This window comes from Serinus canaria, chromosome 6, assembly GCF_022539315.1.
Source record: "Serinus canaria isolate serCan28SL12 chromosome 6, serCan2020, whole genome shotgun sequence".
NCBI lineage: Eukaryota > Metazoa > Chordata > Aves > Passeriformes > Fringillidae > Serinus > Serinus canaria.
This window is the reverse complement of record NC_066320.1, coordinates 18,270,249-18,295,987: the sequence shown is the minus strand read 5'-3', so window position 1 is coordinate 18,295,987 and position 25,739 is coordinate 18,270,249. Positions and strand designations below refer to the sequence as shown.

Sequence of the window (25,739 nt, the reverse complement as noted above, 5' to 3'; positions counted from 1 at the left end):
CTACCTCAGCTTCTTCAAAAAGACTGCAATCACCAAGCTAGTGTAACACCATAGGAAGCAGTGTAAAAATATTGCAAACCAATTGTCAGCAGTTTGTTAACCTCTATACCTATCCCTATGCCAATAATCAACTGTTAAATAGAAATATCTGGGGTTTCTACTGCATTAATTAAATCCTTCTGTGGCACACTAAGCATATTTTTTTAGTAGTTGAATGATTTTCAGATACATTTTCTCAGGTGCATCAAGGCCCCAGATGAAATCAAGATGTCCCCATGCAGGGAAATGCTCATGGTAAATGAGATTAGTTATCCGAGGAAGTAGCCTTGCCATGTCTGTTGGATCTGCAACTTTGTCCAGTCCACCACTCCAAACAGCAGTTGGTGTCTTTATCTCCTCTATCTTGTATGCAGGAGGAGCAGTCTGCAAGACAGGGAGGAGACTGAGTGAATGCTGCTGTGTCAAAGCTGTGTTTAGAGAAAGGCTTCTGTGCAAGCACCTCTCTTTGGCTTTTGCTTCTGCACTGCCTACAGTAAAACCACAAGGATGAAGGCCACCCTCTTCTTGCTCATTGCCCTGACCCCATTCCCTGCCTTGCTTGTCATCACAGAAGAAGTTAAAGAAACACAGAAGATTAAAATGGAGAACCAAAAGCCTTAGTGCCAGATGGTTATTTGTCACTGTAGTAAGGGACCATGCACAAGATGTTTTGAAACTTACCCTTATCAAAGGGTGGTTCAGTTATCTTTCTTCTTGACTGCTTTTTGGGCCATTTACTAGCCTTTCACAATACTGGGAATAAAACATTGCCCATTTCAAAGTTTAAACTTCAGGTATTTAAAGAATGTATGTGTGTATGAAAGGTGTCTGAGAAGGAAGGTGTCCTTGGAATCTTTATCCACTTGCAAAATAATGTGCCACCCATGAAATAACCTGCCCTGACTCACAAAGCACACTACAAGTCAACTGATCTGATCAAACCTCAAAAAACAATCAGATGAGTTATAAGTGTTGCAAGAGGAGCAGAGCATTTTCAGGTGTTGACTACACAGTAACTAAAGCTCCTACAGACCAAATTTTGCCTGTTTCCTTTTTTCCATACAAAGCACTTTAGTTCTCCCCAGCAGTCTCCATTGTGCCAAATGGAACCATTCCTTAAGTTTAATTTTTACAGCAAGTAGCCTCTGAAAATCAAGGTATGCATTTCCACTTTTTTTTTTATTTTTTGATCCCCATTTTAGTGTGTAACTGAAATGCAGACTTTGAGGATTTTTTGGGAAGAGCTCTGTACTTATCTAGTCTAGGACCTGGGTGTGACTTTTAACCCTGTTGGGAATGGCAGGTAAGCTGACATGTTCTTGGACACATCCCTGCATCAGTAGGGGAGGCTGCAGAAATCTGTATGTGCTGTGTTTGTGAATAAACTCTGACAATTATGAGTATTACATTCAGGTGAAGCTTTACCTAAGACCACCCTTCCCTTCTTTTTGTAGCATTCAAGGTACTAATATATGAATTTTTCTATTTTTAGTTTTGCCAGGGCCCAAGGATGAGTTCTCAGAAAAATGAATTGCCTTACCTGGTTGTATTTCTTCATGTTTTCCTTAGAGCCATAGTCATAAGCTTGAAATTGGTCTGCATGTCTTATCTGTTAATGTTGTAACAAGGACAGATAAAATGAAAATGTTAAGAGACAGAGTGCAGGAGTTGTTTTCTTACATATGATTGAACTCAAGTCTCAGACAGTAAACAGGATTCCAGGGATACTGAAGAGGGACTGTGGGAAAAGTGGTTTCACCAACTTTCCCCTTGCTAACATTTTCTCCTGATCCTCAACCACCATCCTTGTTATGTTTAGTTATTAAAGCCTTGCTGCCCTATCTTAATTGGCTCTTTAGTTAGCTCATGTAGCTCTTTTTGATGCAGGAGCATGTCTGGGCTCTCACTAGCCTGGGATACCTCCTCAAAATCCTCAACTTTTGAGTGCCTGCTTGGTCTGGTCTGGTCTGCTCTCAGTAGTGGCAATGGTATCAGAAGCTCTGAACTGTATACAAGTATTGGCAGCAGAGTGTGGTTACCTTAGCACTAAACTGTTGTCTTCTGTGATTTGTCTAAGAGGAATATCAAAATAATAAAGGATTAACCTGTCTTACTGATAATGTGTGTGCATTTTTTTTTAATCTAAACCTCTAAATAACTGAGGATATGATAGAAATCTGCTAGCTCATCTCTGTTTTCTGGCTCTGAGTGCTGGGTTTCTGTTCTGGATACCAGGAATTTTAGGCAGGGGATGTACAGCAGCACACATGTATTTAAGGGCTGCTTTAAGTGGTACAGTTCACTTAGGGTTCACTTAAGTTCACAGTTCACACAGAGTGATGTGTTTTTGAGCCAATGCCATCTTGCCCTGGTCTGATTTGGAGCCTAGGCAGAACAAGCTTTAGTCCCAAAGTGGCATGAGGTGCCAGCAGAAGAGGCAGTTCCCCATTTTGCCATTGTGCCAGCAGAAGCATTTGTGCAGTAAACTGGCTTTTGGATGTAACCAAGGCTGCAATTAACCCTCTGAGACAAGCTTTAACCTAAATCCCTTCTTTGTCTGGTTCATCCCTGACTGAAAAGTTCTCACTTATCCTACCTGCCAAGTGCCTAGACTGTGCTTGTGTTCCCTTCTGCAGCTTTCTGCACACATCTCCATAAATAAGGGCATCATCCATAAATAAGGATGAAGGCTGGAAGCCATTAGAACTGAGAGAGGTGTGATGTATCCTGGGGAGATCTCAGAGCCTGGTGCCAAAGGGGAAATGTGGGGAATGATCAGGTGAGCCATGGGGAACAGGGCTCCCTCTGTGACAGGTGAGAAGATGTGATGGGCAGATTTCCAGATCTGTCACCTCTGCACTTCCCTGTTGGCTGCCAGTTGCATGGAAAGCCATCCTAGGAGTGTTTATTTGTCAGCACAGTAATACCTGCTGCCAGTGAATGACGTTCTGTACCGATGTTCCGGCTGGGTAGTGCCCCGTGTATGAATCTGTTCGGCTCTGCAGACAAAGCAGAAGTGTTGTGAAGGCAGAGAGCCAGTGCTGTGACAGAATAAAGCTGTGAAGACCCTGAGCAACATACTGCTGCATACCCCATTTTTATAGGATATTCTTCAGATATAAAAATGGAAGTATAATTCACAAATATACTAGTTTACAGTAGGAATGAGTACATAGGATTTTATATCTTTGGGATAATCTTTTCAACGTTCTCCACATAGAGAAAACATCATTTGAGAAGCGTGTATGGGCTTTGTTTTCCCAGTTTGTATGATTTGTATAATGCTTTTAAATAGTGCTGTGTGTAATCAGTAGAGAAAGATTGTTAATATGTAGTTCTCTTGGGCATAATAAAGCTGCATGTGTGAGAGCTTTTTGTGGATGCACTTGTTAAATAGTCTGAGAGATGAAAGGTGACTGGAGAGCAGACATGTGAAAGGTGTGTAAGAGCAAGAGGTAGCAGCCAGAGTAAAGGAATGCAATCTTTCTGCTGGGAGAAGTGTGAAGAAAGAGCTTTGAGTTTTGGCTGGAAATCTTTCAATGTGTAGTAAACAAAAAGAAGCCATCTCTTATGTTCAGAGGAGTCAGATGTCTTGTTTAGGAGGGAAAATATATGAATTGTGAAAAAGAGAAAAAGATTTTTGTCCAGCTGCCTTTCAAAGCTTCTTCAGATTCACTTGCACGAAGCTTTTCTGGGAGGAGCTTACCGTGTTCATATTTTGTATCGTGCCTCCGGCCAGGTAGCAGAAGAACTTGCCACAAACTTTCCCCAGACATGCACAGAACCGCGTTGCAGCTCCTTTCATCAGCTCATTGTGTTGAAGGACTCCTTTGCAGCCAATTAGTAACTGAGGGGAGGAAAAGTGCAAAACTTTTCTTAGCTGTTACAAGATTATTTAATGCAGAAAACTCCCTCTTCTCTAAGTCACTCTCTCTTCTTTAATAGCCTTGACTCTTCACAAGAGGCAAGATTGCTGAAACTGCTTGCCATCCCACTATCCTTTACAGGGTGTTCTTCCCAAGGGCAGAACACACATTCCTCCTTCTCCTTGACCCAAATGCTGGAGGTCACTATCCATCTGGTTTTAGTGTACTGATCTCAGTGAGAGAGGAAGTTGGCTGCACTGATGGCTGCAGAATATAGGAAGTCCCTTTTTGCCCTAATGCCTCTTCCTGGCAGGTGCAACCTGTGCTGTGAGTACCACTCCTAAGTAAAGAGGGATCAGACAAATGAGACAAATGAAAAGGGTGTAGAGCTGAATTCTCTATAGTCACATCATGGCTGCAGCTTGGACAGAAAGAGGATGTGCTTCTGTGGTTTGACATGAAGTATACCATGCAGGATTTCCACATTCCTAGCAAATTCTATTAATTTGACACCTTCTGGTGTTTAAGTTTCATTTATCACTTTACAAGTAAATACTTTACAAGCATAAATGATCTGCATGTCTGATAAAATTAAGATGTGAAATATCTTACTTGTGGTTTTTATTAGTGCTTTAGGCTAGATTTAGTAGACTATATTAGATTTCTTTTGTTCTGGTATTTGGAAGTTTTCTTCAGAAATATTTGACTTAAATAAATAACAATGAAACTATGCCTGCTACCTTAAAGAAATTGCAAAAACCATACCATGTGAAAGCTTGCAGTTTAGCTCTTTGGCAAGTCTGAAACACTGAATTCAGTTCTAACTGATGACCCCTTTAAAGTTCAGGTTGAGTGAGTCCAGTAGAGACAAAGCTGACAATGAAGTCTTTCTCTTTAGAAGGAGAAATTACTTACCCTGAGCAGTGGCTGGGGAAGCTTGGCAACGTTTGTCAGAGGACTGGTAGCATGTGTGACAGTGATCACTGGTGCCAAAGCAAAGAATGCTTTAATCTTCTGAGGTATATCAGGACGAGTACAAAGTGCTATGAAGCCTGCAAGCTCAGAAAAGAAGTCAAGTGGATGAAGAGATCTCCACAGACCAAATAAATAAAAAAGCAGTAGGCAGCAAAGGAGTGAGGCTAGGTTAGCATCCCATTGGCTGTTTCTATTTCTGTGTTGGAGACCTAAAGAGAATATTTGATTCTTGCTTAAAACCTTTATTTGGAAGATAAAATTCATTCTAAGGATACAAGCTCATTAGAGCATGTCCTGATACTGCTTTTGTCAGAACTGATAATTTTGTGTCAAGGCCAGTTTTGGTTGAAAAAGTATATTAATAAGATTTTTGAAATTCAAATTCTCTCTAAAGTTTCCTAAATTCAAAATAAAAAGTTTCTCATCTTGCAGTCTCTAAAAGACTGTACATGTGTATGCTGCCATTCAGCAATACAAAAATTATCTGAAGATTAAAAATAAATTTTTTCCTTGTAATTAAGCACATACTTGCAGGAAAGTGAATTTACACATAAAGGAAGAGTATAAGGAAGACATTAAAGCTAAAAAGGGTTTGTCCCATCCTGTTTTCTGAATGTGTTTAAATTTCTCCACTGATGGATTTGAATGGCTGACATAATTACCTGAAGACAAAGAAGGTGCTGATTTTTTCTGAACTATTAATTTCGTAAAAGGACTCCTAGAATGCACATATGGGAAGAAAGGAAAATATTTTTCTAATAATGCCACTTCCTCCCATTTTCTCCTCTGTTTCTGAGTTTGTTTTTGTGAAAGGACAATGGTACACTGTGACATAAGAGTCAGCTCACAGACCTTATCTATAAATGACAAACACTAACACTGGCTGTTTGGTACCCAGATAGTTCTAACATTACCTGCAGCTGACCCTTCAGAGTGACCAATATAGAAAACATCCTTCTGTCCAGTTTTATTTATGATGAAGTTCAGCTCTGCTGGAACATCATATTTACCAATCTCATCAAAGCTGTGGGGAGAAACACAAAAAGCTGGCAGACAATTTGACTATCGCAGTGTGAGTTACTGATGGTCAGTTTTGTTCACTGCACCAAGCAGGAGCCATTGAAGGAGGAGGTTGCACACTGTGTCTGCATCCTTGCTGGAGCTGGGGGAGTGGGCAGAGGGGTGCAGCTGTACAGCCTGGCTGCCTTGGGCTCTGTGTGCATGAGGTGCCAGTTTCACCTGACAGCTGCAGCCCTTGGGGAACTGAATTAAATCAGTGCCTTCACCTCCATGGGTTACAATAAATGTTTTTCTCTCATCATCTCATCTACTATAACATCAGTTATAGTAGATCAGATTTCTAGACTGAGCTGAGCACTCTCCTGTCCTTTCTGCATTTGGAACATGGTGCCTGTGGGAGACTTCAAGGTTACAGATGCCTCCCGGTTTTGGAAGCCTTTTCCCACAGAAACCAGCAAAGGTGACCTGTGTTCTTTCAGCTTTGCTCCTGTGTGTGCTGATTCCAGAAGGGCCTGTCCAGCTCATGCAGCCAATTTCTTCTTATAACCTCCCTGATATGCCCAGGAGTGGCTGCATCTGTGGAAAAAAGTTTGTCTCGTCTCCTTAAAGTTGCATGTCCCAGCTGAAGCCAGATTATATGAAAACGTGTCGTGCTTTCATATCATTTAGAAGGGAATTTTTTTCATATAGCCAGAAGGGGAAAGGTTCTGCATTCTAGTAGCAACTGCCTATTCTTGCTAGTTCCCTGATAGTTGCTTTCTTCAGAAATTCTTTCCCCAAAGAGTACCTGAACTGCCAGAACTCTTTCTGGCAGGGCTTAAGTGTCTTATGTTTTAAAGACCAGGTGTCTCCTCTGCTGTTTCCCAACCAGACATCATAGCCAGCATCTGCAAGGATGAAGCCCAAGCTGTTGTTGGCCATGTTGGCAATCCAGTGAATAGAATCTGCTAAAAAACCATGATGCAGCAAGACTGCAGGCTTCTTCCCTAAAACAGAAGAGATTTTCTTAAGCTGTGATTGTAATAGGTAATGTGTACTTAAATCTGGGGTGCAGAATTTGGTTTTGCAGGTGTGTTTTAACCAATATACAGAATTCAGGCCCCATTCTAGGCTGAATGACTGGGTTCCCTTGCTGATATGGAAAGGTTTGGAACTTTGCATTTGCAAAGGGGAAGGATGGAGAATCCATGTAAGAATTGGATCTCAGACTGTCCTTATATCCTATATGTCATACCTGTATTTTGGCTGTTCCTTCCAGAAGGTATTCTGAAAAGACCAAGAATGTATCCATCCTCCGTTGGAACTTCATATTCCTCGCTGGGGAATCCATGATATCTGATAATTTCACTCTGTGGGAAGCCAGAGGAGAGGTTTTTATTATGCATTTACAGTGAAGATATTGGTGTAAGAACTGTTTGGAGGCTGCCTCTGCCTAGGAGTGTGAAGCTAGCCAAGAACATGCCAGGGAGATAAATGTGATAGCACATTGCTAGCCTTTCTCTCCTGCTCTGTGTCGTACTGGGAGGGAGGGACACCAGAAGGGATTCCTGCAGGAAAGAAAACCCCAGGTCTCTACTTTTGTGGATGATCCTATAGCTGCCATGCTGTCACGGGGCTGGAGAATGCAAAGAGCTGTGAGAGTAGTTGGGGTGGGTTTCTGTGAAGTGGTTTGTGTGTTTTACTTAATGCCTAATATCAATCAAATTGTAGTAATTGCTGTAGCTGTGGAACTCAAGTACTACACAGATTTATAACAGTAGCAGGATGCAATAAAGTCTTCATCAGACCTGTTTAGATGGTAGTTGTCTGGAATTGATTCTCTATTATGTGGCAAAGTGAGTGACTAACATTTTGGGAGATAGTTTATCCTGTTCTGCAAGGGTGACACAGGTCTGTATTATGATATTCTGCCTTGGAATGTGGTCAAACCACTCAAATAATGTCATATTTTGCAAGCTATCTGTGGTAGGCTGAGAAAGAGCATCATGTATGCCTGTTGGTGTTGAATTATGCTAAAATAGGTCTGACACATCAACTCCAAATTAGCATCCTGATAATGAAACAAAGATCTGGCAAAGATAAACTGCTAAACCAACCTGGAGACATAAGGTTGGTAGTCAATCACTTTATACTTTCAATCTCCAGTCCACTTTCATATGGTTAAGTTCTAATATATTCCTTCTCAGAGTGTGCATGAAGATTTCTCCTTTGGGTTGGGATGCCCCTCAAAATTACTCCTAGAGGATGAGCAAAAGAGATTTTGCCCACAATTGTTGGTATGGGTGAGGGTGAGTTACATCAATCTCTACTTTAATAATTGTTTATTTTTGCTAGTTTTGTTGCAGTTCCTTTTATATGATTGCCTTGATATGATGCACTGTCCTATATTGTCTTACACCAGTAGTTTTAGCTACTCTTCTGTGTAGTGAAAAAATTCAGATTAGGTTATTTTGTCTAATCATTAATTATAATAAATCTTTCTTTTTTATATAAATATATCTGGTTTGCCATGGTAAGTCCTGCAGGACAAAGTTGTAGAATGGTTCAATCACATAATTCCTTAGCCTTCAGCAGTGAGAGTCAGAGGCTGAGACTCTCAGAGGATTCAGAGGCACCCAAGCTCCTCTTTGAGAAGGAGTTTGGAAATCAAGGGGGTCCCTTCAGCACCTCAGGACTCAACAGAAGGGCTTCTCTAATGGACATTGTCTGAAGCTCCCACTCTCCCCACAACGAGGTTGTATCTTTCAGCATCTATCAGTAAACATGCAGCAGTATCTCCACAGCTGTGATCCACAGCGAATCCTCTCTTGCTGAAGTGTGGTTAAGCAAGCCATGAAGGGTGGATCTCTTATTTCAGATTCACAGCACCACCTACTACACTGCTGCCACAGTGAGGAAATCTATGATTCAGAGCAAGGGGTTTTGTTTTGAGAATCTGTTGTTGGAAGAAGGGGTATAAGCACCCTTACCACTGTACTAGGCAAAGAGCTGGTTACACAAGGTCAGGCCTTGAGACTTGAAGCCAGCCTTGGTTTCCACTGCAAAGGAATTCTACTCTCTATCTCAGACTGTTGGGATAGGAACACCAACATTTCCTCTAGGTCTGTGGTGCTGGAGGGACCCCTTTGAAGGGAACTTACTAGAGCCTCCTGATGGGCACTGTCAGCCAGTGGTAGTGGGAGAGATGCTTTAGAAAGAAAGGAAAGGAGGTGACCCAACTTACAACGTTCATGAAACATTCCGGGTTGCGACTCCTGCAGCAGCTTGTGTCAACACCTGCAGTGGAGGCTGCTGTGACTCCTGCTGAAAAGGCAACTCCTTGGGAGCAGAGCAGCACGAGGAGGCACCACATCTTGGGGCTGTGTGGAAGAGCACGTGCTCTTTGTTCATTAGGAAGAGAGTGGTGTGGAATTCCACAGGAGGACCCAAGAGGAGAGTCTCCTGAAGATTGCCCAAGGTCTGTTCCCCAAGGGCTGCCAGAATAAGTACCTGTGTAAAGGAAGGATTGCCTACAGCTTTTGCTTTTTAATATGGACTACAAATGAGTCAAAGGCTCCAGGATGAGAAGGAACCAACCTGGGGGCCTGTGTTTATACGACATCAATACTAGTTTGTGATGAGTACCTTCCTTTCTCTCTACATAAATCTGTGTTTCTTGGAGAAAAGGCTGAATCTTCCTGGATTTAAGCACTATCTGGTGCTCACAGTAAAGCTTGTCTGAGCAGAAATGGTAGTGTTCTCTGTGTAGTTAATGCCCTGCTTTTTGGTTGTAGCCACCTCTGTAATTAGCTGGAATGGAACAGGTCATAAACCCAGAGTACTTTATCTGAATCACTGTGGGGAAGATCATTAAGGTTTAGAGAGTGTAGAAAAGACAGGTAAAATATTTTTTAGTTTGTTTCCTCTGAATTTCTTCAGGAGGGAAGGAGTGAGTGGGTTGTCAATTATCTTCATTTTTTATTAAATCTATCATATCCTTTGAGTGACTACAACATTTGGATTATGCCACAATTGGAATATTCTATAGAGATGGATAGTTATAATACAAAAATTATATATCATGATATATTATTAGAATATATATACAGTGTAATATTTTGCTTTTAATATTGAAATCCAAACTCAATGTGGTCTATCCACTTTGTAGGAGAACACTCCAATTCTTCTATCAATACAACAGAAATCCTCCTACCTGTGTGCTCTGGAAGCACAGTTTCAGAGTAAATATTCCACTGCTTTCTGCTATTTTATTTAATTCAAACAAAAGTAAAAATCACATTCCTCTTTTTCTGCATGTGGAGCATTGTTTGGGAAGAAAACTGAGTTCAGCATAAGTCACAGTTTGTGCTAAAAATGAATCTATGTGGTAGCTAAATTATTACCTTTTTTATGGTGTGCAATTTTCTATGTACTGTACTGAATATGGAAGCTTTGCAAATCAGACATAATGGACCAATTAACTCCAAGGCTTGGCACACAGCTGTCTCATTAATTTCAATGGCCAGGTCATAGTGGCTTTGAACAATAATCTAGTCTAGTCTTTTTATGCAATGAAACAATGCCAAAGAGAGACATTTACCATGGCAAACTGGAAATAACTGAAATATTTTTAAAAGAAAAAAAAGGTAGAGGAAGATGCCTGAAAGATACATTCAAAAGTGCCATTTCTGGAGGTTTTAGATAGTAATGAAAACAAACCTTAAACCCTCTAGAAATTCATCAGTGTACTCTTGAGAGAGTCATATGGCCTTCACACACACTATAAATGGGACAGAAAGACACCAGGCTAGCAGGTGTCAGAATCTCTGGGTTAACTTACAGGGAAAACTCAAATGCTTTTGCAGCTATAAGAACAAAATTTATTTCATTTATGTACATGCTTTCAATGCTGGGATTTCCATGCATCCACAGAAACATCCCTGGGAGAAAAAAAAGAAAAAAACCAACAAAAAGCAAGGAGAAGAAAATGAAACCTTCAGTTACTCCTTTTTCCCATTTGCTTGGGCCAAAGGCTTTTTCCTCTCCACCTCTGGCACACCTGCCCTTTGATGCACAGCAGTCAGGAAGGATGGCAGGCTGGCTGCTCTGAGAACCAGCTGCACAGAACCAGGACAGCACATCTGCATGGAAACAGGCAAGGGAGAAAGAGAGCATGGATGCATATAAACAAACTTACCTCTGGTTTGGCTCCTGTGCTTGCACCTCCTGCTGCAGTTCCTGGTCAGTCTCCTGCTGATTCCCTGCCAGAAGCTTGTGCCAATAGAAGGAGCAGCAGCAGAGTTCTGTGTGAGGTCTGCATGCATAGGAGAGCAGGTTTAGGTGCTGCTTGTTTGGCAGTATTTAAGGAGTGGAGTTTTTCCATGATAAATAGCACCGTTGCATGAATTCTGAAAGACCAAATTGCACCATGGATCTGGTGAGGTAAAGAGGCATCTAACCTGTCATTAGAACACTTATGAGGAACTTGGTTATTCTTGTTCCCTGAGGCTGTGGCAGATCTTTATCTGTACTGCTACCTGTCTTATTAAGTGCTGTAACTACTGTATTTTGGGATAAAAAGGAGGAAGGATCCATCTTCTCTCAAAACTTTTTAGCTGTGAATGTGATCTCTGCTGCTGTGGGGAGTACAAAAGCTGTTTTGGTCACTGGTTCCACACCAGTTGCTTGTTTTCTGAATTTCTGATTGCCTGGGACAATCCTTCTTTGTTAGATAATATTTAATTATCTAACAGATAATTATCTTATCTTAATTTATCTTAATCAGAAGTGATTTGAAAGGTGTGAACTCTGCAACATTCAAAAAAAAGTTTGCTCTGAATTACCCAGCTTCTGTAGGGATTCTCAGGAACTGAATTAAGTTTGAAAACAGCCTTTAAACTTTGAGCCAAAAGAAGGTACTAACACTAATTCTTATTATATCCAAGCCACCTCCATAGCTCTGTGAACACAATATATTAGAGACCCCTGCCTAACAAGTGGATTAGTTGAAGTCAACCTGGGGGGCTTGATCCTCATTGAAACTGGCCTGGCTTCTGATGCTGCAAATTCTTTGAAACGTGGGTGCTAATGATATGCTGCCTTGCCTGGGAAAATGAATGAAGTAAGTACTTGTTAGTAAACAAAACCTGAGAGTCACCACAGAAACAATTCTGCTTTATGAAGTAGGGCACAGTCTCTAGAAAAGCCAAAAAGGTGATTTCTCCATGAAAAGCATCACAGTTCAGCAGGTCTGATACCCCCACTTAGTGAAAAATATTGAAGACTTTGTTCTATTCCCAGATAATACCATCCTACATTTTTTGTTTTATAGAATTGCCAGCTGGGAATGATCTGAAACATTTTACCTATATCACCTTGTGGTGGCATATGGGATATATGATATATTTTCTGATATTGTTGATGGGAACCAAGTGAAGAGCAAGAGATATGTTAGCCCATCTGAAAAGGGAAAAGAGAATGAAAGTAATGCATGTAGAAAGAGAATAAAACCCACAAAGCCTGGAAACAGAAACTTCCCAGGATGGGCTGCCCTTACACAGAGAACCAGGGAATCTGAGATAGGAAGTATTCTGTTCTAAAATGCTGTGTCAAAACTGAAGTCCAGGTGGTCAGGCCTGGAGCTGGACTTAGCATGAGCTCAGTTGAGTGTTATAAAACACAGGCTCTGGTCCATGCCATGGAGGTGTTTCCTTGTGTGTTTTGGGTCTGTTGAGTCAATCCTGCCCTGCAGCAGAGGTGCAAGGGACCTTGCAAGGATGTTGTGCAAGTGGTTAACAGACTTCTGGGGGAAAGTGTAAGGTGTCAGTGTCCCTCTTGCGCAGACACTGGCCCTTCCAGGACTGCATTTCTTGGGAATGTGCATTTGGGAGGACTGTTCTGCACACATGACTCCAACAAGCCTCAGGCTGCTTTGCTGAGAGTAACATAGCTCATGTGATTTGTGGCAATACAAATTCTAGTGCTTGGAATTTAAAGAGACAAATGATCTGTGACTTTTATTGAATATGCTGTTCTTAAGCTATTGATATCTAGTTTAAAAAATTAGTTTACCTTATTATTGCCCTGCTGAAGGCCCTTATGGAAAATATTTAGTTCCCTTCTGGCTCACATGAAACTTTTGAAGTGTTGTTGAATTCTGTCAGGAAGTAAGAATCATGTTTCCTACACAGACTAGGTAGGGGACAGTTTGCCCATGCACTGTCTTGGCACCCTTTGGAGAAAAAAAAAACCCTTATTCATTAAAAAAAATAAGTTTTTCGGGATTCTAATCTTCATTTACAAGTATGGGAAAGAGCAGTGCAGCAATAGGTTAGTCAGAAGTGAACCTGTGACTATATACATTTGCATGAGTTTCATATCTCATCATGGTTGGGCTGCTTGACTGTTCTTCAGTTGAAGCTCTGACCAAAATAGTCACTTCAGTGCTTTTCAAGAGGACCTGGGATGTGATGCTGGATTAAATGGTAATTTCTCTGCTTTGGAGAGGATGGGCTTTTTTTTTTTTTTTTTTTTTTTTGTTCTTTTGTTTATTGGGGTTTTTCTAATTATTTTTCAGATACCATACATTTATTTATTCCTGTTAGGAAGAGATTAATTAAACTGCTAAGTTGTTTCATGTAGCATCTTAGTGATTCAATATCTCTTTCTACAGGTTGTAGTTTATAAATTCCAGCAAGCTGGTCAGTAGACACAGGAGGATGTGAATATCTTAGGATCTTGATGTGAGGAAGATCTTAATGAAATACTGCTGAGGAAGACCTTTTCACCTTTGAGGTGTTACTTGCTCTTCCATGTCCTTAGTCCAACATCATGTTCACCACATGCTTGAAGACCAGTCTGTTGTGAGGATGCCCATGAGTCTGTCACAGGTAGGTGTGATGTCTGTGCCTGTCACCTGCCAACCTAACTTTCTTCTGATAAACAGCCACTGAAAGGGCTAGAACTGGTGCCAGCAAAAGAACACTACAGCCAGTGATGTTGCACTACTTTAATTAGACAAGGCTGGAGATAGAATAAGAAATTCTATGTGGTCCTCCACCTCACTGAGAATAAATACGAAAATTATTTGGAAATAGAAGTTCTCAAATGGGAGGCAGAGGGCTTGGATTTAAGATGCATGCTTACATGAATATGTTTTTAAACTTTTTTAAAAATTTGCTTGAAATACATGAAACATGATTTAAACTATAAAAAGAAAAGATACTTTTGAGGTGAATCCAAAAATTTGAAATACACATGCCTTGCTCAGAAAGACTGAGTGCAGTACAGAAATGCCACCAGCATCTTATCTTCAGGGCCATCAGCAATAATTCTCTTCCCAATTAGCATTTAAAATTATCAGGTTAGACATGAATCATATTCATTGGTTGGGCTGGGCTAGAAAGAGAAGGCTGAGCAAAAGTGATGAAAGCGGGCGGCCTCTTTAATTAAAGAGTGAGAAGCTAATTATACTGGGAGTTCTCATTAAAGGCATGGGATTCAGTTGCTTTCCTTTTCCTGACAGGCATTTGAGGTGCTTTTGCAGAGGTTTGGAATGTGTTTTAGTCAACAGCAGCTTGGGTGGGAAATTAAGTACAATTCTTCCTTTTTTTTAGATTTTATGCTCTTTATTCTTTTCACTCCTCCATTTCTTTACTTGTGAAACTTCCTTCCCTTCTCTCTCCCTCCTCTCCTCAACCTGTTTTGCTACTTTCCTTTTTAGGTAACTGGAGGATGTTATTGCAGAAATGACAAAGGAAAATGCTTCTGTGTTGTAACTTGTTCCATCAGTCTCCTGTGCGCTGCTGCTCTCACGTTTACCTCCCTGGGTTGGGTTTCTGAAGACAATAGTTTTATGCTACTAAGTAGAAAGCACTGAGAGGAAACACAGCTTAAGAAAAAGTGATACTTTCACGTTAACTATTAACCAGATTCCAACAAGCTCGAGCACATTTCAAGCGAGGGTAACTTGTTGGGCTGTTGAACAAGAAGGAACTCCAGAGTGAAGAATAGGCATGGGCATACTCTATTCAGAGGTACGTGACCATTTTCTGCAGGTACTGACGCTGTTGAAGGTATGGGCATTCACTGGGCTTGGTTTGTTCCCTTCTCAGCCTCCCATACACAGGCTTGTCGTAATCTGGAAGTCGCTTCCCTTTGGAAATGTTTTCCTTTGTCTATTACAAGCTGTCAGTAATATTGTTTATAGAAACAAAAACCAAAAAAATTGCAGTTACCGGTGTAGTTAACGTGGCTTCACAAAGAATGAGTTCAACATTTTCTGTTGTTCTGTGTTGAGATCAGAACGATTCTGTACATGGTGCAAGCCACAAAGAGCTTTGCAAAAAGCAGACAACTCCTTGGCTTACACTGAATACAGATAATAAAGTTAATGCCTAAGAAAACCTCCCACTCCCCCCATATTGTTTTAGGAAGGTAATTGTTTTTTACCTTGTCTTTACGGGTTTGTCCCCAAACTACACTTCATTTAACATTTTTCTGTACTTCAGCATAAATTCTCCCTAAATGTATTCTGTTGTAAATTTCCCATTTGTACGTGTGGGGACAAATGAGGATTTGGGTCCTTTGTGACTGTGAAAAGTGTGTTGCACTGTGTTTGTTTTTCTGGAGGTAGCATTACATAGCTGTTGCTTTTAAAGGTTACATTTCTATGCTGAAAGCCACCCTTTTATTTTCAAAAAGCTGTTCTGTGAAATCAGGAAATCAGGTATCTTCTCCTCTTTCAGTATTACAAGGAACTTGAATCTGTGCATTCACAGGGTGATCAGCTGAAGAGACTGTAGCTTATTCTGAAAGGATTTCTTGCCTCTCTCCAGATCTGCTACTCTGAGATAGTATTGCAGTGGAAATCAGTGCTGTCTAACTTAATTCCACAGATTTTTAAAGAATGTTTAAATGCTGTCCGTGTTCTTCATGCTTATTAGTTAATATTTTCATATAAATTCATTTTCTCTCTTTAAACATTTTCAGATACAGTTTTTGGTGTAAATTATAGTTCATTTATACAGGATAGAAAGCTAGGGAAGTGAAAATAAAGAATTTGAAGTTGCCTTTTCTGAGAAGCAGAACTTACTCAGATATTAGTGTATTCCTTGGCATCCTAAACATAATTCAGACTTTCCTGTTAAGTTCACAGCATGCTTTTCTTATAATTTTAATGCAAAGGAAGAGGCTATGGATTGGTTAAGGATATTTTGACATTGCAAAATGTTTTCCTTTTTTTCTAAACAACTGCAAAGCGTTGATGTAATTTAGGCAATCCCCTGGAGTTCTAAAGGAGGAAGCAATCATAAACTGAAATTGCTCTCCAAGTTGCAGGACAGGCTTTACCTTCACCTCCTCTCTATTGGCTGAATGCTTTGTCCTTCATACTGTGCCTTTAACCTTTACTTGTGTGGTAGAACTTGCTAAGTAGCTGGAGGTTTATCACTAGCTCATCAAAGCTGAGCAGAGGGTGATGCAAGAAACTCTGAAAACATCACACATGTTCAGATGTGGTGGTTCATCTGGATCTGGGTAAACTACTAGGACCTAGCATCAATCATATTCCACAATTAATTTAAAAAAATGGTTCTATAACTGCCCTTTCTGATAGTGAATGTGTTATTGCTTTTCTTGTACCACTTATTTGGTGATCTTGTGCTGAGTGCTCTCAGCCATGAAAACCCTTGCACGTCCTGTGAGTATTTCTCATCTTCCCTGGAGCCTTATATACTCAACAACTGAATCCTGGTCTGAAGGGCTTGCAGAAAAAGAAGTATTGTAGAAAGAGAGATTTTAAACACTCAATTATCGGCACATCTAATCTTCAAACTCTGCTTTCCATTCTCCAGTGTCTGCCCACTGCTTCTTTTTCTTTTTTCAGCTGGGCAGACTGTGCTCTAGTTTATGATTAGCCCTGATGCTATGGCTGGGAAAAAGCACCTCTGGAGAGGGTTAAAGGAATGTTTGGGGTTGTGATTCTGTTTTTCCCACCCTTCCATTGTACATTTTGTGCAGAGTCACACTGTCAGGCTCATCCCATGCACCTTGTCTGAGTGCTGGGTGGTGCTGCAGAAGTGTGAATGAGAGCAGAGCTGAAGGGCTTTGCTGCCAGATCCTGCAGAGAGGCTCTCTCTTCTTCTTTGCCTAAGCTGGAATTGTGGATCCTGGTCCCCCTTCCTTCAGAGCTGAGCCTGTCTCTGTATGGGGTGCAGTGTTTGCTGTGCCAGTGCTGGGTCTGCCCTGCTGCTTTGTAGGGGAGGGCCAGGTCAGCTGTGAGTTCCCTGGGGCAGCCAGGACACTGGGATTTATCAATGATGTGGTGTGGGCAAGAGAAGCCACTCTGTGTCTTGGACTGCAAACCACTCCTCCACAAGTTGAGAGCTCAGTTCCCAGTGGTGCTTTCTTCAGAATTTATTGTTGTGGGAGCACTTCTGTTCTCACACACCCCTAAAGGAGACCCCACAGACATGCCAGTGCATCTCTGGGAACAAGGGGAGCTGTAGGGGCTCTCCTGGCTGTCCTCCACTGCCATCAGAGTTCTGCTCTCATCATCCTGCTCCTTGCCACAGCTGAGCATGGGCACAAGACATGAACTTTGGATTCCTTGGGTATGGCTTGCCCCTGGCTTGTGAAGCTCAGGTATTCTGAGGACTATCCCATAAGTTTATTTCTCTCTTGTGTATGATGAGTGGATAAAAATGACATAGCAACAGTAATTACCATAACACAAATATGAAACTGGCTGCATCACTACTGGGGCAATCTTCTATCACTGTAGAAAACAGAGTGAGATTTTCCCAGTCTCTTATCCTCCAGGCTTTTCTAAAGACTTAGAGGAAAAACATTTTCTTGGGTTTTGGATGGAACCTACTGTTTGTACCTAACACAGATCTAACTCCATACTTGGCCTCCCTGCTGATACTCCAGATAGGTGCTGTCTGTCTGTTTGCAAGGACTTCTATTATTGTCTTATGAGCAAACTTTGGGGCATAGTTCAAAACAGTCTTAAGCACAGTTAGTCCTCCTTTAGATAGGGTTACCAGAGTGACAACCCAAAAAAAGTGAGAGGTGGAAAAGAGGTTTGTGGCTGAGGCTTCACAACCATAGAAATCCTGGCACATGCTCAAGCCCCAGCCTGGGACCAGACAGGTTTTGTGTCCAATCTGTTGCTACTGGAAGCTTGTTTTGTTACTTTACTCTGCTTATGAATACAAATCTCTCTCTAATTTTCATGGTAAATTTCCAGGTCAGATGCATCACCTTTTTTACCATGTTCCTTGAAATTAATTGGTCTTCTTTAACAATTACCCCATAATTTATTTTGGAGCATCAGAGACAGTGCTGTCTCTCCCTAGCCCAGCTAAGCAAATCAACCTTTCTTCAGGCTCTTCATATTCCTCAGTTGTAGAGATGTTTCATGCTCCTGCCATGGTCTGATCTCATCTGAGGACCCAAATGACAAGAACTCTACACACTATCCCAGCAAGTGTCTTCTACAACATCTCTTTCTGTGAGGGACAGATCTAATATAGCATTTGCCTTTCTTGGACAAGTGGCTGATTGCCACCTCTTTGTATTTTTTCTTATCTTTATATTTTCCTAATACTTTTTTTTCTGTATCCTTATTGTTTTTGGTATCAATATCATGAACTGATAGTTGTTGGTACTGCTTTGTTCCTTTACTTAAATATTCTGCTATGTTTGCTTTTCCAGCCATGGAAAAGCCAATTTGAGAGGTATATTACAAGTTTGGTCTGTGAGAATTTTCACCTTTCTTTGACTAAAATGTGTTTTCAAGAATACGAGCCAGCAGAGTGGGCCTCAAAAAATTCCATAAAAATGGGAAAAAAAGTTTGTGTTCTGTTGTTTGGTTTTGTTTTTTTTTTAATTGAATATGAATGGAACATGTTAATGCTGACAGTATAATTTCTACAAAGTACCCCCACTCCAGGGGAATAATAAATGATTCAAAATGCATCTTTACATGATACTTTAAATCACTTTCCCAGGTATTAGTTGCTGGAATGGATGAGAACTGCTTCCTTACATTCTCTGTGCCCTGGATGTTTTCTGGGAACAGCTGGTTTCAGTAGGAGAAGGAGCCCCTGTGACTTGTGTGTGCTGGGCTCTGTGCATGACTTCAGCCCCAAATAGTGTGGACTCTCAGGGAGTGGTCTGTGTGCCATCATTGCTCATGGCTCTAGAACTGAGTTCATCAGTAGTGTAAGATTTAGAAAAAGATCCCATGGATCAATGAGAGCAGCAGTCAGAAATGCCTTGGGTTCAACCACCTAGCAAGTAAAAATCTTGGAGGCAGTACAGAAAGAAAAGCAAAAAAAAGCACGTCCCTGAGCTGCTGAATGGGCAAAACCATCTTAGAAAGGAGCAAACTTATATGGAAAATGACTGGGATTTGAACAGATGTTCAACCAAAGAGCAAAACTCCTGCATCTTTAAATAAGCAAAGCAATAGCTAAGAAAAAGAGCAGCAGGGAAATCAGAGGTGCAGACAGACTGCACAGGATCTTCTCTCTCCTGGGCATGAAGATGCAATGCAAGACACCAACATGAGAGAGAGCAAGGTTCTAGAGAAAACTGATCTGTTAAATGGCACCTGTGTGCAAATCACACCAGAAGAGGTTTGAAAGAGGCTTTTCTCCCTAAAATCATTGAAACAGTTCTGGTTCTGGTTCAGTGCAAAATCCCAAATTGTATCCATACGCTTCTATGCAAATACAGGCAGATGTGCAAGTTTAAAACATGGAATGTGTTCTTTGCAGATTTTTGACTCATATAATAAAAACAAAACAAGAAGTGGTGCAAGGTCTGGTAAGCATGTAAATCCTATCTCTGGAAACAAATCACTTCTCTTACGCAGCTGTCCAGAAAACTAAGCAGTAATTATGCTGGAGATAAACCTGTGTTGGAAATCAAAGTTTGGCTGAAAAAGTGTGAATAAGATGAATATTTTTAAGGCAGGAAGGTGTAGGAGTAGAGGGGAGGGCAGAGGGAAGGGAACAATCTGGAGGAGTGAGGAAAGAGCTCAGAGTTCAGGACTAGATCTTCATAAGAGTATTTAGGATGTGAAAAAAATGAAAGTGAATTGGAAAAACTACAGCTAATATTTAAAGAAAATTTCTATTTTGGAAAATGTTGGGTAAAATCATCAGTATCAAAGAAAAGAAAGACTTATTCGATTTTTGACTGGGGAACTCAACTGCTACCAGTCTGCCCACCTCTAATGTTAATTTCTGCCTGTATTAGGCTGTTAGAAACCTGCAGTACTCCTGCCCTTCTCAGCTTCTCCTTAGTCTGAACTCTTGCTGCTGGAGAGGGAAGGAATTGCAGTTTAGGTCAAGGATGTGTAGAAATACTGAGCAAAAAGCTGACCAGCAAGCAGTTCTCAAAAGCCAAGCAGGATCAGACCTGTGGGCATGCTGGCATGTATTTTTTTAAGTATTTCAAGGTCTAGAAAAGAAATATTGGTGGGGGCTTGGTTTTTCAACTTTCACCTGAAATGTGGGTCTCTTCTGGGAACAGATGAGTCAGGACTGGATCCTTCTGCTCAGCCAGAGGTAAAGCACGAGGTAAACTCAGGCTTGTCCCTGCTTGCTGCTTAATACAGTGACCAGCTCCTGTGAGAATGGAAGCTGGTGTGGGGTTTGGGTTTTTTTTTTTTTGCTAATGGCTGCAAATAAACAGGACTTATTTCCTGGATTATAGAAATAGCATCCAAAAGGGACAGAACATCCATTCCACTGTGCAAAGGCTGCGGCTTTGGGGCTGAGAGCTGTGTAGCAGCTGCAGGAGTGTCTCCTACCACCATCTTCTGGAAGGCACCAAGAACTACAGCCTCTGTCAAGCGTTTTGGGGTGTGTGAGGAGTGAGCCAGAACGGCAAGTGTGGATGACTTAGTGGAACACGTGCTGATGAATATTATCTTCTCACTTCAGCCCATCTGTCAGGCAGCTTATAACAACGATTTCAACAAAGTTCATCTCCTTTTGGAGGGCAACAGCAACTATTTGAATGTCCAGGACAGCTTCCTTGGAGACACCCCCTTAATTTGTGCATGTAGACAAGGAAACAACAGGATAGTTGACTATCTTCTTAGGAAACATGCTGATGTCAACCTCAGAAATAAGGTAAGTGGCCACTGACTCTCCTTTGTGGGACTTTTCTTTCAGGTTCTTGGAGTGCCAGCAGGGACACTGGAAAGCACAAACAAACCTCAAGTTTGTTTCCTACTGAGGATATGTGGAGAAACAGGTGGAATTAAAAGTCTTCTCTGCTTATTTTGGGGCCCTGTGTCCAGCTCCATTTTGACATCCTGTAACAAGTTTGACACTGTAGCACAAAACTTTGCAGACCTGCCCTTTAGTTACTTTGGTATATCCAGTATTCAAAGATTTTTTTAAAGCTCTATTCTCAGTAGGAGTCTGTGGTGGTTTTTACTGCTTTCCTGTTTTTCTCTGATGTCCCAAAAGAGATGTCCTAAGGTCTCACATGTCCTTGCTGCAGTAGCCAGCACCTCTGTAAAAGGGTGGCTGTGGTGATTCCTCCTGCTGATTTACCTTGCTGTGTGGCAGCAACAGCCACATGGGATACCCACTCTCTCTTTTGAATTTCTACAGCCAGATCAAATTTTGCCAACCTACACATGGAATCCTTTGGATCCCACACCCTCCTTGCATGTGTGGTCCAATTAACACGACCCTCAATGAGTTAAATGTGCTTCTACTTGAAGGAAGAAAGATGCATGTGTCTATTTCTGCCTGAAAATCACAGGAGATTTCCTATTAGTCTAAAAGAAAGCTGTGGAATTTAAAATGGCCTACTCTAGTCAGTATTAAGCCAAGTGAGTTCCCTGAATCTGGTACTAATCCTGGTTGCTCTGTGTTTAGAAGGGCTGCACTTGCCTCCATTACGCTGTGAGGAAACGGTTCACCTTCCTTGACTATGTGCTCATCATAATCCTCATGCCAGTTATGCTTATTGGGTACCTTCTCATGGTGAGTCTGGATGGAAGAAAGAATGACCCTGTACCTTTCCCTTGCCATTTTTCCTGGCAGTGTTTCAGGCCAGGAACCCCTACAGAATATGGGCTGGTTTCTTAAAGCAAGACTGAGTGTGTGCAGCAGAAGCAGCAGGGATTTACAGCTGTGGCTGTAACTGGAGGAGGAACAGATTTGTGTTACTGCATCAGTCTGTCATTTCCAGAGACCATGCCTCTTTTTGGGGAAAAAAATCCCACGTTATTTAGCACAAATATTCTTAGGACTATATGCAGGTTAACTGTTTTACTGTGTTATTCTTTCCCTTGCACCAAACAGGTCTCAAAGACAAAACAGAATGAACACCTGGTCAAGATGTTGCTTAGAGCTGGAGTCGATGTGAATGCTACAGACTCTGTAAGTGGGCTTATACAAATGCAAATGTGGCTCACACGCAGGAAACAATACTAAAAACAGACTACAGAACCTTCTAGCAGCATAGCTAGAAGGAGCATCAGGTTCTATAGAAGGAGCATCAGGGACTGAACTGACTAATGCACCAGGAGGATTCAGTGTTTCTGCTTGACACTCAGGCAACAGATTTATAGTGAATACAGAAATAATTCCCCACTGATCAACTAATCTTCCCTTTCTGAACAATGCCCTCATAAGAGAATCCAGGCACGCTGGGCTCAGGTACTTATGTATTAAATACCCAATTCTGTAAAGATTCTAGTGATATAAGCATCTGAGTTTATCAGCATTTATTTTGAACTGGAACAGAGTTGTGGGCCACGGGGCAAGACCTTGTGTCTTCTCTTGGTCTTGGGAGTGTGCTGATCTGCCATATACAGAGTTGTGTATCCCCTGCCCTACTTGGGTGAGGTAAAGAGCTCCTCTTCTCTAAGGCAGAAAAGGAGAAACACCAATTTTATCAGCAATGAAATTCTAAACCACTGAAGTGCAAGCAAGCAATATTGCTGAAGATGTAGTTTGTGAGGTCAAGCTCATGTGATCCTCTGAAATTCCTGGTTTCCTGCTAATATATCAAACCTGTTTTAGCTGTTGCATCCCAGGGAAGGAATTAATTTTTTGGATCCTGTTTTTCTCGTGGTAATATATTTGTTTTACCTTGTAGTGTGTTGTGACAGGAAATGGTTTGTTTGTTTTGCATCCAGCATTTAGGGTGACTCTGATAGCCTACAGGTAGTCCTACTTACATAAGCTCTACTAAAGAAGTCATAGAAATAAAATTAATTTGCTTCCATTTCCCTCCAGTCTGGCAGCACAGCCCTTCACTATGCTTGTGAAATGAAAAACCAGGCAGTCATTCCTCTATTGATTGAAGCTCATGCAGACACTTCTGTAAAGAATCAGGTAAGAAGGCCAAGTTGATAAATGTATTTGCTTTTCGTGGTGGTCAACCAGTAGGTACATTGTAGGCCTTAGCTGGTGCACAGCAATGTAAAGAAAAGGGTGCACAGCTTCCTGGCAGCCAATTTGTTTCCTCTTTTCTTCTTAGCTCAGAGCTACTCTATAGTTGTTCCTAAGATGTAGGCTGCAGGGCAAGGATAAAAGTCTTCCTCGCTGGTTTTTGTGCAGTTGAGCGCCCTTATTCTGAGAGGCCAAGTCAAGCTGCTTCTGTCACCAGAACAGCTCAAGTGCTGCCCAAACCAATATTGACCTGGGAGTATCTGCACTGCTGAGCTGAGGTGAGCAGTGCATTACCTATGTTACACTTGAAATCAAATCTCAGCCGAGCTCTGTACATTTGGATATTACTCCCAGGAAACAGTGGAAAGGCTTTCCCTATGTAGGGGAGGTCTCTGTTCCTTGCTTCAGCCAGAGCAGTATTAGGCCCAGCATGTCCTGAAACCTTTATTTTAGAGCAGAAGTGACAGGGGACCTAACACAGGTGGCAAAGTTAGAAAATCTCTTTGTTTGTGACCCATGTCTGTCATATTGCAATCTATTTCATGTGTTTCTTTCAGGATGGGGAGACTCCTTTAGATATAACAAGAAGATTACAGTTCCACAACATTGAAAGCATGATAAGAAAAGATTCTTAACCATCAAGGACTCTCAAACATGTAGAAGATTACCTCATCTGACTACCCACTTACACAACAACAAAAGTCCTTCAGAGGATGAGGGCTGATACTTGGTAAAGACTCAGTCCACATCCACCCATTCCTTGCTGCAAACTTGGACAATTTAGTGTGAGATTTGTCAGTACCCCAAGGCCATGAAGTTCATTTTATTTTACTAAGCCATGAGTTACTACAATAGTGTTCAAAATATTGCCCTTTCCATCTGCTTCATCAGTTTTATTACTTGACTTCTGCAGACTGTGGATTTTGAAAACTAGCAATAAAATATCTGGAAGCCTGAACATTGCATATGATGGTTGGCAGCCAATGGAAAAATAAAATATCCTTTAGAGTGTGTGCTACTTGTTCCATAGGGAAACTAAACAATATGCTACAGCAGTTGCAAAAGGTCTGGTACCCTTCTTCTTGGTATTTGTCTTCCTACAATGGGAGGGGCTGGGAAAGCAGATCTCTCAGTTGAGCCCTTCCTCCTTCAATCCTTTCTAGAATTTTCACACACCTTATTCTCACTGTGTTGCTACAAGGGTAGGACTTAGGTTTCATCTAAGAAACAGCAAAAATAGGTTCAATGCCTTGCTGGATTAAGAAAGAAAGTCAATTCCCAGATCACTTTAATGCATTAAGAAATAGTAAAGAAAATATGTTTGGCTAAGTAGAGAAACAGGTCTCTTGACTACCTTTCCACTATAAACAGTGTACTAAAGAAAAAAAGGAGTCAATAAATGAAATGCTGTTGATGGAAACCAGATGCATCATTCCCATGGGACTAGGCAGGATAGCCTGCTGTACAGAGTGGTGCAGGCAGCAGGGGATAATACCAATCATAATAATAATATATCCATGAGTCTTCTCTTGCATAAGTGAAGGCAGAATAAAACCTGCAGTAATAAGCAATGTGTTAAAGCGGTCCAGTGCTTTGTGATTTAATAATGCAGCAACAAAGGGGAAGCTCCTTTCATATGCTGGTTTGTTGTGCCTCCTTGGTATAATGGATCTTTATTTTTGTTGACAATTTTGGCCTTTTCCTGTAAGCTGTCAGAAGTGCAGCACAGCATTGCTAACGGGTGCCACAGTAGGTGTGTGGACAAGCTAGTGTACTTTTCCTGTGTTATATTTTTCAGTGTAACTATTGTATTGGATGTCAACTCCAACTACAAGGGGTCTTGGGAGATGAGCTTGAGGCTGCAGCCAGAAACACTCCATGAAATAAAGCTCCTTGTTGGAACATGTAATAATGAGCATTTTGTGTGCAGTCTGGGGAGAAACACTCCAGATCAGCTTGTAGCTGAGAAGAGGGGAGGCACTTGCTTGGATTATGAAGACACCATCTCTTAGGGCTGATGGCTGGAAGGGGAAAACATCCAACTGCTTTGCCATGTTTTAGGCTTGAATGAAGAATGGCCCAGGCACAGGGCTGTGTAAAAGTGAATGCTGACAGCTGAGAGTGCTGGCAACATCTTCACTGCCAGTGTGAAGAATAATTCATAGGGTGAAGCTGTATTGCCTGGAGTGCACTTTGCTGGATGGATCTACATCTCCTTATTCCACAGCTGCCATCTGTGGTCTTTGAAACTGTGAGGGGCTCAGGGTGTGTGAACAAACATTTGTGTGATTTGTAGGCATGGGGCAGAGGAATACTTCAATAAATGCTTTTGAGGTTGGATTCCTTGATATTTTTTAGACAACTATTATCTGGTCAGTTTCTTGTGCTTGAAGATCTCTCGGTTGTGTTGACATTAAGGGGTAATTTG

At 41.3% G+C, this 25,739-nt stretch overlaps 1 protein-coding gene and 1 pseudogene across 4 annotated transcripts; one reads left to right on the top strand and one right to left on the bottom strand.

Moving 5' to 3' along the window:
* Positions 1–304: 304 nt before the first annotated feature.
* LOC103813935 (lysosomal acid lipase/cholesteryl ester hydrolase-like) lies at positions 305–13,692 on the bottom strand (annotated as a pseudogene).
* Positions 13,693–14,350: 658 nt separating this feature from the next.
* ANKRD22 (ankyrin repeat domain 22) lies at positions 14,351–25,651 on the top strand. Of its 4 annotated transcripts, none has more exons than XM_018910813.3 (7): positions 14,351–14,426; positions 14,602–14,914; positions 20,607–21,028; positions 21,788–21,895; positions 22,217–22,294; positions 23,156–23,254; positions 23,869–25,651. In XM_018910813.3, the coding sequence occupies exons 3-7, from the start codon at positions 20,813–20,815 to the stop codon at positions 23,944–23,946; spliced, it is 579 nt and encodes a 192-aa protein (XP_018766358.2). In that variant the 5' UTR covers positions 14,351–14,426; positions 14,602–14,914; positions 20,607–20,812; the 3' UTR covers positions 23,947–25,651. The 4 variants fall into 4 exon arrangements, with proteins under 4 accessions (XP_018766358.2, XP_050832194.1, XP_018766359.2 ...); XM_018910814.3 differs by having other exon boundaries at positions 14,376–14,459; XM_050976235.1 differs by having other exon boundaries at positions 14,380–14,459; positions 20,837–21,028.
* Positions 25,652–25,739: the final 88 nt, after the last annotated feature.